Source organism: Lonchura striata, chromosome 9 (assembly GCF_050655825.1).
Source record: "Lonchura striata isolate lonStrDom1 chromosome 9, ASM5065582v1, whole genome shotgun sequence".
NCBI classification, from domain to species: Eukaryota; Metazoa; Chordata; class Aves; order Passeriformes; family Estrildidae; genus Lonchura; species Lonchura striata.
In genome coordinates this window covers 8070479-8084610 of record NC_140711.1, presented here as the reverse complement: position 1 = coordinate 8084610, position 14132 = coordinate 8070479, and the positions used below count along the sequence as shown (strand labels likewise).

General features: G+C 42.4%; 1 protein-coding gene across 17 annotated transcripts in view; it reads right to left on the bottom strand.

The window, feature by feature from the left end:
• Positions 1-967: 967 nt before the first annotated feature.
• The window catches only part of NEU2 (neuraminidase 2), a 36130-nt gene continuing 22965 nt past the window's right edge, over positions 968-14132 (bottom strand). For 3 of the 17 annotated variants that reach the window (XM_085587051.1, XM_021544375.4, XM_085587054.1), the window contains 3 exons: positions 7464-7559; positions 3789-3996; positions 968-2083 (listed from right to left, as the gene is read on the bottom strand). In XM_085587051.1, coding sequence (XP_085443177.1) covers positions 1145-2083; positions 3789-3992 — 1143 coding nt within the window. In that variant the 5' untranslated portion in view covers positions 3993-3996; positions 7464-7559 and the 3' untranslated portion in view covers positions 968-1144. The other 14 variants (XM_085587047.1, XM_085587048.1, XM_021544374.2 and 11 more) reach the window with 12 other exon arrangements.

Sequence of the window (14132 nt, the reverse complement as noted above, 5' to 3'; positions counted from 1 at the left end):
CTGGCCTTGGTCAGTTCTCCTTCCTCTGACACTGGTGGTTTTTTGCTGAAAGTGGGGCAATGTTATTTGTTTGACATAGTGCTTCATATGCCAATAATACTCTGTAATAAAAAGACATGGGGTTATCAACAATAAGAGTAGTTGCTATGTGTATCACATAGCTTGGCAGTTGTGTTAGAAAGACCAGCAAGCACTTCCCCTCCTGACTCTAAATTGGGAGCTCCCTCTGCAGACCTGTCCTGATCCTGCAGTTTCCATATAGGCAAAATGCCATTTTTGCCACTTGCTCTGTCCCCCAACCAATGGAAGGGTCCTGGTGTTCTCATTGACTCCTACTATCAGGGAGAGGAGCAGCCAGAGCACACAAGGCTGTGGTTTTCTTACACATGGGAAATGGCACCTTCTCAATGCAGTGTAAGCAAAAGGGCAAGTAAGCAAGAAAACACAGCAGGGGAAGCAAGGAAAAGGTTAAGTTAGGCAGAAGCCTCTGGGGTGCCTGGGAACTCAACAAGGCAGCCCCAAAACCACTGAAGAAGTTGGTATGGAATATCCCAGGAGCAAGGGATCACATGGCCTTGCTGAAATAAGAAAACAGAAAGCCCTGGAAATTACAGGTGCCTGCATTCCTACACTGGCTGCAAGAAGCAGTGCTCCTTACCAAAGCAAAAGCAGCTTCCTGAGGAAGATGACAGTAGACATAGAGTAGAAAGCCCAGTGCCCTCTCTAGAAGTTTTTCCAGAACTTACTAAATACCATTCAGCACAACCCTGCTGTCATTTGTTCCCTTGCAGTCCCTGCGCTGTCAGCACACGTGTCCCTGATGAAGTCTATCAGAGACCTTAAGATGAGAAGCCTTATACAAAGGTCACACTTGTTTTGGGCACATGATGTGTAAAAAAGCAGCCAAAGAGAAGAAAAAAAAAAAAAAAAAAAAAAAGGAGAACAGGCAATAGAAAACAAAACCAAATGTGTTAAGTTGTGGTATGTTTAATGGACTTCACAATCTACAGACACAACAAGCCAACACCAAACTATGTGTGCAGCAGGAGTAAAAAAATATCCTTTTGCTAAGGGATGAGAAATGACAATAAAAAGCATCAGCAAAGATGGTTTTCTGAAGGATGATGATGGAAAGGCTTGAGACTCAGTGTTCTGAAGGAAAGGCTTGCTTCAAGGTGAACATGACAAAAATAATCTCTTCACATTGTCTGTGAGTCCCATATTCAAAGAGGCAGGAGAACAAAGGTGAGCCATCGGGCCCAACACCCATGTACTGCAGATCTGAATAAGCACACAGGCCCTTGAAGAGTATGCTGGGTTTTGTCCAGTGTGCTGGATTTAAAGGGCTTTTGTTGAGGTAAATTCCTAAATCTTTTCGACCCCTTGGGTCTGTAGGATGAGCATAGAGTAACCAACTATCTTGACACCTGGTATCCAGGGGAGGTGGAAAGGCAGTTACACTTCCATGGCATCCCGAGGGAGGTTCTATTAGCATTTCAACCCGCTGGCCTCCCTCAAAGTCCAGCCCATGGTTGTAGCTGACAGCCTGGATCCTGGCTCCCCTGTTGCTCCTTGCATTACAGTAAAGGACCTTTCTGCCACAGGTATGAACCTCTGCTACCTGGCACTCCACTGCACTCTCCTCCCCCACAAAGTTTCCCTTCTCCCATGTTATCCCATGGTCAGAGCTGATGAAGCAGAAGGCATGAGGGGTGGGGTGTTGCTTGGGGTCCAAGATACGGTAGGCATAGGCAGGAATCACAAGGCTCCGGGCCTCATTGAGCAATTGTAATCCATGACCTGGCCCCACTGCAAATGTGGCCCAGTTCTTGTATTCATTCCTAATGGTCCTGTCAGTGACATCCTGGGCAGTGCTCCAGGTGCGTCCTTGGTCCATGCTAGTGACATAGCAGAGACGTACCAGGTTGATTTTTGTCCTCAGCTGATGCTGCTCAGAGATCTTTCCTGGGACGGCTATGAAGAACAAGATGAGTTTCCCCGAGACTTCATCATATACTGGGCAGGGGTTCATAGATCGGTGGCCTTCAAGCTGTGCACTGACAAGAGTCTCCATCCTTTTCCACTGTCACAGCCCGTGTGAAGGGAGACAAGAATGGAACACACTGTTACAAAGAGACATACATTATGGTGTAAGAATGTCTGGATAAAAGCTACAGAAGAGCATAGGAAGAACAGAAGCAGGGCAATAGATAGAGCAAGAAATGAGAAGACAATAATCTGGCATTGCCAAAGGCAAGTGAAAATTATTTCAATGATGCGAAGCACGTACACTTCACCAAGCATGTGGGTTATGTCCTTTTCCATACCACTCCCTGAGGAACTGATAGCTCCATATCTCAATGCAGCTGGTGGCTGATGACACCTTTAAAAAGCTACAGTGGCTAAATTTTCAGAAATCCTCACAAATATATATATGGCACGCAGACATGCCCGATGGTCAAAGTGTGCTAGTACAGGCACTGTGCTGTGTCAATGTTTTTTAGGAAGTCACAGAGAAACCCAAGCCCTTTTCAAGCATCCTGGATGATGACAAATCCCTGTTCATTCGGGCTCCTGTTCCTCCACTTTGATGTGAATGTATGTGAATGGGCAACCCAGCCTCTACTGAGGCACCTTTGTAGGGTTGATTATGTGACTGGTGTGAAGATTTGGACTCTGACCTGTCTGAGTCAGAAAATAGGTCGCAGAGCTGGTATAACTACCCAGCAAGCCCTGTTTTCTTCAAATGAATAGCATATAATGCAATCATGTTTCTAACACTAGCATTGCAATTAGAAAACTATGACTACATAGTGTTATTGGCTTGGTAAGCAAAGCAGTAGTTTTCAGTAAGATTATATTAATTAGCTTTTCTGCCCTGATTTGCTGATTAGCCTTTTTTTCATATCTTTTTCTATCCAACTAATATTAACTTTTATTGAATATTTAGTATTTCCATTTTCAGAAACTCTAGCATATGAACACAAATTACTAAGTTTATGACCAACTAAACACCACTAACTGGGAGTTACACAAGATGTTACCTGAATGGTATGACACTGCAAGTGGGCTCAGAGGCTGCTTCTGCTAGGCAGACTCCAGCTCATTCAGAGCTATAATCTAAGACAACCAATGAAGGTTTGAATAGAAAAATATAATTACTTTTTTTTTCCCCAAGACATTCATGCCTTTGCCTATGCGAAAAATTATTATAAATAGAGTTTCCACCACCCCCAGACACCCGGCAGCATAAGTGTTAATAATAACTGATAGGTTAATAAGGTAAGCAATTCACTGGCACCAGTAAACCAGACATTTTTTTTGCATGGAGAGACTAGCTATTCTCAATTGTTTTTTAAACCAGAAATTAGTCCTAAAGTGATGAATTAAAAAAAAAAAAAGAATAGTCACTGATCGCTAATTTATTCCTCTCCATGGTTGTGGCATTTCTTCCTCTTCCTTGAGGCATTTCTGTTTCTCCACCACATTTTTCCTACTACAACAGGACTTTTGTCCCATCTCTGTATCTGCATCCCCAGCTCTGCAATGATGGGTCAAAGCCACCCCTAGAATATTTACTCCATTTTAGTTACTCCAACAGCTGCCCATAGGGTTGAATCCCAGTAGTTATAACAAAAGTTGCATTATTTATAGGCAGATTTGTGTCATGTACCTGGGAAGGAGAAGCTGCCCCGTCCCTACAGCAAGAGGGCAAATATATTCCACTCAGTGGGGGCAGGTGGGCAGAACAGGGGGCAGTGTCCCCTGCTTCCTCCCTCCACTGGTACCTGAACGTGCTGCGTGGCTGGGTCATACATGCCTCTGCGCATGGCTATCAGCTTGGCATGTTCATCCACCAGGTCCTCTCGTTCCTCAGCAAAGGCCAGGATCATGCTGAACCGTGGCAGGTAGAGCAGGGCTGGAATTCGGTAGCTCCAGGTACCATTCCGGAATAAAGTTTCTTGCTCCAGGACAGGGAATGCAGCAGCCATTGTGCTAGGGGGAAGAGGACAAAAGCACACTGCATTTTGACCCAGCAAAGTGTCATAGGGCAGATTCCACTGCTTTTTGCTCCCTCTGCTCAGTGGGACTTGTTGGGCAATGAAACATACGTGCAGCTTTGTATTTTCCTTCTGCTTTTCCAAAGAGAACCTAGGCATAACATAGTACCTGGATCTCAGGCCAAACTTACCCCAGGAACAGCCTGGTTGGTCTGACTGGAGTGTTGCAAGGTAAGTACACCAAATACAGTTAATTAAAAAGCTGTGGTTTGTTTTGTCTTTTTAATTAAATGAATAGGCTGGGCTTTTGTGGGTTTTTTTTTGTTTTGTTTTGTTGTTGTTTTTTTTTGTCTTGTTTACTCTATAATTCAGAAGACTGTTGATAATAAGACATTTTAGTTTCTCTCAGAAGACCATTCATTTCTCTGTTGAGGTTGTATCCAAAATTTGGCACAGAACTTCCACTTTGCCAAATATGAGCTTAAATTCCCACATAAATGACACACTGAGGCAATCCCTGGCCCCGGGTGTGCCCCAGTTTGAGGATGGCAAGCACTGAGCATGAATAAGGAAAGGAAAAGAACACCCCTCCTTCCATAAGATCAAAAAACAGTCTGAACAGTGTTACATCACTTGGGATGTCACCAGGCAGAAACCTTGTCCTCTCTACAGTGATTTAACAGCAATGTTATGAAGGAAAGCAAACATGAAAGACAATTTAGGGAAGCTGCTTCTGTGTAACTGGTCTGTGCTATGCCCCCACATATCTTCTCTTCCCCTCCTCAGACCTATTTGGCCCTCTGTTGTCTTGCACCAGTGAGCCAACTCACCTCAGTAAAAAAGCCAGTAGATTAAGGGAATTGTGTCTCAGCAGATGGGAGAAAAATAAGAAAGAAAAAAAAAAAAAATAAAAGGAAAAGAAAAATTCTCACATGATACACCAGAAACTGAAGGCTTGGATATTCCATGCTCAGCAGAGAAGGTGGGGAAGAAAAAAAAAAGAAAAATAAATATTAAAAAATCAAGCCTTAGATCTCTGACGCATTGAGTGGGTAGGATAGCAGGAAGAAGATGACAATACACTATGAGTAAGAAATTCAAATACCTCCTACCTCGCTGAGGCAAGACTTGCTGCCCTCTTCGTTGAGGAGTCTCCTATTTACCAAAATCTCGGAAAGTGCTATAGCAGCTACTGGACATGGATTAGCTCCTGATGTTCTTGAAGGCTGCCTTGATAATTCAGGATCATATGGAGGCAGCTGAAGAGTACTTGTACCTACCTGGAGAATGGTTTGCAATCTTCCATCTTTAAGAAAACTATATTAGCCAGCCTAACTAACATAAACTTGATATTTTTTTTTAAACAGCATTTATTTCTGAGTTAGGAAAACACAGATAAACTGAGTTTATCCTCCAGACAAGTCTGAAGCACAAGGCTAGCTAGCTCACAGGACTGTATATTCCACTCTATCCAAATCCATAGCTAGGCAGCAAGAGTTCAAATATTCCTTGCTTTCACATTCCAGGTGCTATAAATATCAGTGAGAGTTTTGAACTCAGCACTGCTCAGAAGGGTCTGAACTGCACTGCTCTACCTAAAGCCAGCTGTACAGACCACAGCAAGCCCCAGCCCCACTGCCACTCCGATCCAAAGGCACTGGAAAGGGAAGTCAATTTCCCAGGAGCAGCTGCTCCCTCCTCACTGTCACAGAAGATACAGCAGTGTGAGGACAGGCAGCAGCACTGCTACCATACAGAGTGTTACAGAGAACTGGATCACAGCTATCCATGCAATAACATGAAGGAAATAGGAAGACCTTCCTAGAACAAATAACTGTGCTGTTTGCTACTTACCAGCATGGATCTGGCTATTTATGGCTCCTGAAAGAGAAACTCGCCAGTGTGCTTCCAGACTATTTAAAGGGAGATTATTTAAAGGGAGATTAGTCAGCCTGTCTAGTGCAGCACAGGTTCCCTAGTGTTCCTGCTCATTATGCCATCCTGATCTTGCAGTCCTGCTTCAGAGCAGGGCAACAGGGAAGGAAAACAAAGGGGGAAAAAAATTAAGAAGAACAAGGAGAGAGAGAGAGAAATCTGGGCTGGTCCGTGAAGCCCTTGAATGCAAGCCGAGACCAGTGCCACAGGAGGCCATGCTGCAGCCTGCTGCACACGAGTCCCTCCTGTCTGAGCCTGTCACCTGCACACAGCTCTGCACCCATTCTCAGCCCCTCTGAGACGTGCTCACTGTGAAGTGCCACAACATCTTCCACTTACTACCAAATGGGGATTGAGCAAATAGCTGAACTGGGAATAGCTGCCATAGAAACAAGCCTGAGGTTCCTGGACACAGCAACTATAATCAAGGAAAGTACTGGCATCAAGTGATATTTCCATCTATCCAGAGACCAGAGATACTGTGTGAGTGTTTGTGTGTGTATGTAAACTTGTACATACATTCCCCACACACAGTGTGGGTATTATGGCTGTATGTATATATATACATGCTATATATCCACCTGCAAAGAAACTTTTCCATCCTTTTTTAAACACACAAAGTCAGTATTTAGCTTTTTCTATGTTCTTCCTTGTGGATTTTTATGCAGAGCTTGAGTCATAACAGTGTGAGTTTCACACAGAATCAAAAATGTAGGATATTTAAATAAGCTTTAAGTTCATTATATATATATTAAAAGAAAGCAAAATAGTGCTGCTTTAGTTATTTGTCCAATCAACTGAAAGCAATTGATTTTTCTTTTGACCCCAACCTGTATTCAAAGGCATGCCCACCAACTAGACTCTTCTGAACAAAAAAGAAGCAAAATTGGCAAATCATTGATTGGACAGCCATACAAAGAGTGTTCCAATGTTCATACTCCAGGACTGCAGGAATTCAAATCACACATGCTAATCCTCCCAAGGCTACATTGCCAGGGTGTCCATGATGCTACAGGGTTCCTAAACCTCACTGAAATAGCACTGGCTGACCTGCAAGGAAGAAAACAGTGTTGCAGCCAGGACACCCCAAGGACATGGGCAAGACAAAGATCACAGCAACATCTTTTGAAACACTAAGAGCTAAATTGGAAAAAAAAAAAAATAAGCTTTTAGGAATACAAAGGCTTGAAACAGAAGCAAGAGACTGGAGAGCTGAGCTGTAACATGAAGACAAAAATGGCTCAGACCAGTATCAACTCAACAACCTTGGAGAGAGAATTAGCTGTACTTTCATGAACTATAGGAGTAAGAAAGGGGAACTGGATGTAGTAATTTTTTTCTTAAGAGAAAAGAACATAGCCAGTTACCTCTTTCTGGATGACAGAGGTACTAGTGAGGAGAAGGGTAATTTATCATGTAGCCATTAAGCCAATATCCCCTACTGTGTTTTGGTATTTCCTGGAGTCTTTAATTTATTTTCCAGGTTTATCCTTGCAAAGTATCATGTTCAGGGAGGCTGATGTTTACCTGCAATTCCTCTCCAAGGCACAAGGGAAGCTTCTGCACTGAGATCCAGTACCTTACCTCTGGGCAGGACTGGGCAGACAGGGAAAAATGAGCACACTGCAAACAGTAAGAGAAGAGGGAGTTAAACTGGAGGAAACCATTACTCATCATTTGCAAGTTACACAGCAGTAATGATTTCCAAAGCAGAGACTGTTTCCAGCACACCAGAAGAGTCAAAAGAAATAACAGTTGTCAACAAGTGAATCTATGGTGGATTTAGTCCCTGGAAGTAGCCCAAGTGGCAGAAAGGAAAAGGTCCTGGTAGACACCAGAAGAGGGTACTTGTTCCTTCCACTTCTGTCCTTCAAGGCAGCTCACACAGACTTGGAGCAGGATGAGCCATTGCATGTTTATTTGCTTTAATCCTCTCCAAGAAAAGTGAGTAAAAAGCATAACATTTCCACTGGCCTCAGCTTCTGTAAAAACCTGTTCTGAACATGATCAGAACCAAGCTGAAATGACAGCATGTCTTTAAAACAAACCAAGAGAAATGAGGTAATATGCTGAATTTGATCCCTTGGTCCCTGTCAGAGAGCTCTATGCTCTGTGGAGCAGGTAGCTTGCTCTTGAATGATTTCAGATAGATCCCAAAAGAACTATCCAACTCATTAAGGGAGAGTCTGGGGGAAAAATACACAATCAAAAAACCCTGATAGAGTCAAGTGCAAAACTCAACTAAAATTCTCCTTTTCAAGGCAAGCACAAAACCCAGGACTGGTCATTTTCTACTCAGCATCAGACCTGGACTTACAGTGTTTTCCAAATGTATAATGTCAACCACGCATTATGCCAAAACATACTCCTTGTATCACTTAAAGAGAAATAAGTAATTTCCCTTGGGAAATTGCATAGAGGGGTCCCAGAAGTCATCATATTCCAGTTGTATAGGGCTAAGAAATAGAAGATCCAGTTTGCTTCTAGAATAATTGCTGCACAGTGCACTCCTGCATGGAAGTTTCCCTCCCTTCTAAGCAGCATGACTGTGCCTATTTCTGCCAAAGCCCAGCATCAGAGTGCTCCATCTCCAGCCTGCTTATGCCCTTAGACCAGACCCTACACTAAATCTAGGCTGTGGAATTTCTTAACAAGCCAAGAAACACACATTTATTTAGTCTACTAAATCACCCTCTATGTAAAGTCAGAAAGATTTTATCAGCAAAAGCTGTCAAACAATAAACCTTAAACAAACTAAAACATTCAGAATTCAAAACTGACAAAGACACAAGACTGGAATTACTTTAGTCCAGCAGCCAATTGAACAAAACTTTTTAACCACACTAGAAACAGAAAGTTTCTCTTGTGGTAAAAACGTCATACCACATTTACACAGGGATTTTCCATCACCCCAGTACATGCTTTCCTAAACAATCAATCAGGGTCTGCTTTCAAACTGTTGTGGCTCATCTTGGCAGTAGCTCCTGTGCCTTAAAGTGGAGGTTTTCTTAGCAAGAGAGAGGAATCGCATGAAGCAGCAGTATTTTTCTTAAAATATATTTGGTGGGGGAATATACAAACTGCATTCCTATTTGAATCTACAAAATGTTGTATTTATCTTTTTAGTTCCTAGCAATGTCCACAGTTATGAAAAGAAAAAAAAAGGAAAAGAAAAAATACCTTTTTTACTCTGTGTCTTCTGGAAGTCACGTCAAAAGGAAAAAAAAAAAAAAAAAAAACCAGAAAAAAAGCACTCCTATTGGATTAGACAAAAGGGAGGCTCACCACACTCTTACCAGCTAATCTCCAACCTGCAAAATTACTTATGTTGGCAGCAATGTCAGCTGTCTTGGTTCCCCAGGAAAAGCTATCAGCTGGCATATAAACACAAGCTCACATTTAAATAGCAAACCTATTTTGCGTATAAGGGGAGGTTCCATGGGAGCCAGACAAACAACAGGGAAAGACTTTTACATTATCATAGTAATTAAGCAGCATGTTGCTACCTGCATGGGTTGCCACACTGTGGCACAGCTGTTGGTTCTATACAGTTCAGCATGCTGTCTTATTTCTTGGTCCTCTGCTCCCCTGGTGCTGAGGAAGGCAAAGTTCCTCTGGTTGCAGTATGTAGACTCCCAATGCTTTTCCTCAGAGTATTGAGCTCTGGGAAAGTTTGCCCAAAGAAACCACAAAATTGATATAACCAACACCTGATGGTGCTGTGATAATCTATTTTGTCTTCACACACCTCCAATCCATCAACATGTTCTTTCTGGATAAGAAATGGGTTAACTCAGGAGTGCCCAGGCAGGAATGACATGCTGATGCATTCAGGTGCAGCTCCCAGAGCCTCTGTGGATGTGTTCCAAGGCCAAACTATCCCAGCAGCTGCAGGCTTGGAGCTACTGGGGGGAACCAAGAACAGGGAGGAGAGTACAAGCCCAAGGTCATACCTGAGGAAGAAAGGGATGGCAGTACCCCTTCTCCCAGCTGTGCCCTGGCTGGCTGAGAGGCAGCACCTGCAGCTGCTGCAAGTACCCAAGCAAATGATTTTACAACTACATTTTGCTACTGCTGTCAGAGATGACAGCAGTATCCCATTTCCTTTCCCATTTCTTGCTGCATCCCTTGATTTCCCCTCTTCTCTACTGAGTTTCCATTGCTGCCATTAACACTTCTTGTCTTTGAAATTATCTGAAAGAATGAGAATAACAATCCTGTGAATAGATCTTGCTAGTCATGGAAAAGGAGTAAGAAAAGTCTCCTCATTTGATGGCACTTGTGGTTGATCTGTGCAAGCCAGATAGGAAGCTGCAAAGATGTGGATTTACAACCAATCAGCTGAGCAACCATATTAAAGTAATGCTTCTATATTACTCTGTTTCTCTTGAGCAACCCTGTGTCCTTTCCTGTGCCAGCAAGAATCCTCATCTTACCTTGGCAAGCCATCAGAGGATATGAGACTGGCAGAAAATTAATCCAAGAAAAAAAAAAAAAAAAAAAAAAAAAAAAGAAGAAAAAAAAAGTTAACCGTTTCTGCTGGGTCATTGTTCTGGATTGCATCAGCAAGAATCCATCAAGCAGCAGAATCTGCAGCTAGAGCAGGAACATGAAGCTGCTGACAGGAGGAGCAAACTCTCGACCCAGACTAGCACTTAGTCATTGGGTCTAATTAGCTGCATTGTAAAACCACACCCCATGTTTACGAACTTTGCCTAACTGGGCAGGTAAAGTATGGCCTTAATTGGGGCACACAAGAGAAGACTGAAGGCATTTGTAGCTCACTGCATTGCCTGGAATCAAACAACAGTGTGGGGAAAAGTCCCTCCAGAGACAATATCACTGACATCCACCAGATACTAACTTTTAACAGTGGCTCTTGGAGAAAATCCAGAGTCAAGTAAAGCAGAAGCAATTAATGGAGGACAAAAGACATTGAAGAGGCTGCTGAGGTGCAGTCTGCCAGGGAGCAAGACATGAATGATTGCTTTATGGACTTCTTCCACTTTTTTCTTCTCCCTGGCTAGCAGCATTGTTATTCAGGTGGTTTTCTGAGTCACACACTTGGCTTCTGTGGCCAGACAACCCACAAATACTCATTTGTATAATAGAAATCACCTTTCCCATCTGCAGCTTAAAACTGGTTGTCCATCTCTTCTGAGTGGAAGTCCCAAGTGTGGCTTGGTGTGGTGGCAATGGTTCCATGGGCTATGGTGGCAGCATGCATATGGCAGAGTAGCTCTGCCTCTGGCTACCTCCAACCTTCCCTTATCGGCTCTTCCTCTCTAAGATTCCACACATTCCCCTGCAGCCAGCTGGGGTGCCCTGCCTTTGATACACTCTCCACAACTAGTCAGTATCAGACATGGCTGTGCAGAAGCTAACAGTTTAGAAAGGCTAAATCTATTCCTAAAATGAAGGATGTGCTGCCTAGTCCTGCTATGAGGTTAAATGAGGGAATCCTAGTGCCTGTGCAGGACAGTCCCACAATCAACAAGCGGGCACCCCACACTGCTTCCCACAGCCACCAACACCACTGCCAGCATCCAGGCTCCAGCACTGCTCTTCAGCCTCCAGCCCACAGCACAGACCTCTATCTGCCTTCTGATAAAAGAAAATGTGCTTTTCCCAAACAACATGTTGTGTTCTGAAACTATTTTACAAAAGTGTCCCTTATTAACTGTCAAAAATTGATGTCCCACTGTAGACATGCACAGCCTGATCCTTCCTCTTTCCTTTTAGTGTAAATCAAAGTCAGTGTCACCACTGAAGTTTAGAACAGGTTTAGGTCTGAGGAGGATCAAAATCTTCACTTCTATTGTTCCACACTTACTTCATTGCCCTTATATCTGATTGTTGTAATGAAAACGTTTTTAAAAAGGTTAAAAAATGCAAATGGGGTGTGTGGGTGCATTAATAAGAGGATATAAAAATAATGCAGAAGATAATATAATGACAGAATCCTGAACAATGGAGCATTTGAATTTGGAGGACCGTGTTCAGTTTTGGGTGCCACCTCTTAGGAAAGATATGGCAATAGCTGCAAATGGAGGCTGAGGAAAAGAATTCAGAAGCTAATGCTCATGAGCATATGTGAAAAGAAATTAGCAGGAAAATAAGAAATGGTACATCTAGTGAGTGACATGCAGTCCATTAAAAATTTCCAATGAATATTTCCCTTGCAAAATGCTCAAACCTGATTCCATTGATTTCCAACATCATTAGAAAGGTAAGGCTGGCTCAGGTAATTCAGTGGTTTTGCTATGCTGTACAGTGTAGCTGCTGTTGTGAAGCAGCTGTAGTTCAAATCAAGAGGTCTGTGGGATCAGATCATGTGAAGCAGCAATTACATAGTACTGCAAATTTTAAGTGAAAACATGATGTACTGCTTTCCGGGCATTGGGGAACATGGTATCTTTGGTGCAGAAGATAAATCCTGGGCTTTGACTAAAAGTCTGTTCTATCCAGGAAGGAAAAAAAGACAAACAAGAAAAAGCCAAAGTAATAATAATTATGAATGTAAGAAGCAAATGCTAATGGCAGAGCTCTTTGAGAAACAGGGTTCACTGGATGAGAAAACATCCACTATTTTCTTTTAATGCCAATTCTATTAGTGAAAAGAGCCTCTGAGCACATTTGAGACCAGCACCTCACTATCCTTATTAACTGCAGGTACAACAGGCATGAGGAGCAGGTACTCTTTGGGTTTGTATTCTTTCACACTCCACTGACTCCACTTACATTACTTTTGATTTCCATCAGGAGGAGTAAGCACAGAATCCTGCTGCTGCTGCCTCTCTCACAGTAAATACAATTTATTTCTTCTTTATTTATTTCTTGGACAAAATAATAAAAAAAAATTCTCTTAACTCAAAAGGGCAACAGCATTACCCCATAGCAGACCTGTAAGCCTTCTGACACTCTATGGTGAGTCATGGGTTTGTCACAGGGAAGCTTCCTCACCCTGTGAGAGACAACACCCAAAAAACAGCCTGCCTATTATACACATTACACCATTTCTCCATTTACTTTGCCCATTTGGAAGAAAAAAGAAAATACACTTTTTGTTAACAAAATGAATGGCATGACCTATGAGAAGCAAAGGAAGAGAGGTGGTGAGGTTTGAATACAAAAAGAGGATTGTAGAAGCAGGATTTATTTAGCCTTAAAAAAAAAATAACACTGAGGAGGAGTCACTGAAGCAATTTAAAGACTGGAAAATGCAATAAAATCTTCGTTTCTTGCTTCATGTACTCTGCAGTGCTTGGACATTCAGATGAGCAAGTCTGAAATACAAGTCTAGCTTAGATTCACCCTAGGCAACTCTTGCAACAGAGAGGAGCCCAAATTCCACTGCATCCTTCATTCCTGAGTCCTGCCAGCTCTCAGACCAGGAGTGCACAGGCCTGATGGTGACCTTGATTAATCATTACAGGATTAATTGCTGGCAGCCCTCTATGCCAGGTCAGACCTTCAGCTGGTGTAAAGGGACATTGACACTGGTGACCATGAATGTATTATGTTTGAGCTCAGATTAACCCAAGCTTAACTCAGTGAACATCTTCCACGGAGCAGACTGGACATACAGCTGCATTTTAAAAAGAGTAATGTTGTGACCAATTAAAATATTTTTAAATTAACAAGACATTTGGCAGGTTCAGTGAACTTCAAAAAGAAGATAAAAACCAAAGGAAAGATTAGCATCAAATTCAGCAGGCTATGTGATGCTTTTTCTAAGAGTCAATCAAAATGCAGTCTTAAAAATATAAAGTGAGTTATCCAAGTATGAGGGGAAAATTCTCTCCTAGGAATAGCACTGATCCAAGCAATCACTAATATTTGTCTTCCCTTGAAGCACAGGGCCTAAGATGCCTCCAGAAGAGGAACATTCAAATCACAGCAACAAGTAGCCTGGCAATAAATTATTTCAAGAGGGAAGATTATCATAGGCATTTGGTTTGATCCAAAAAGCCTTAAAATAAAACCAGGTTGGCTCTGCTGATTCTACCCCAGTGCCCAGGTATGTGAACACACATGAAATTAAGAAATAGCAATCTAAAAATAGTCATAAACATGTAGGTCTTTTCATCTCAAATGGCTGGAAATAATATAAAGCAGGAGCAGTTTCTCATCCAGTGGGCCTCAAAAATGGAAGCAAATACTATTTACTGTTTCCACTTGAGTTTGCAGATTTGG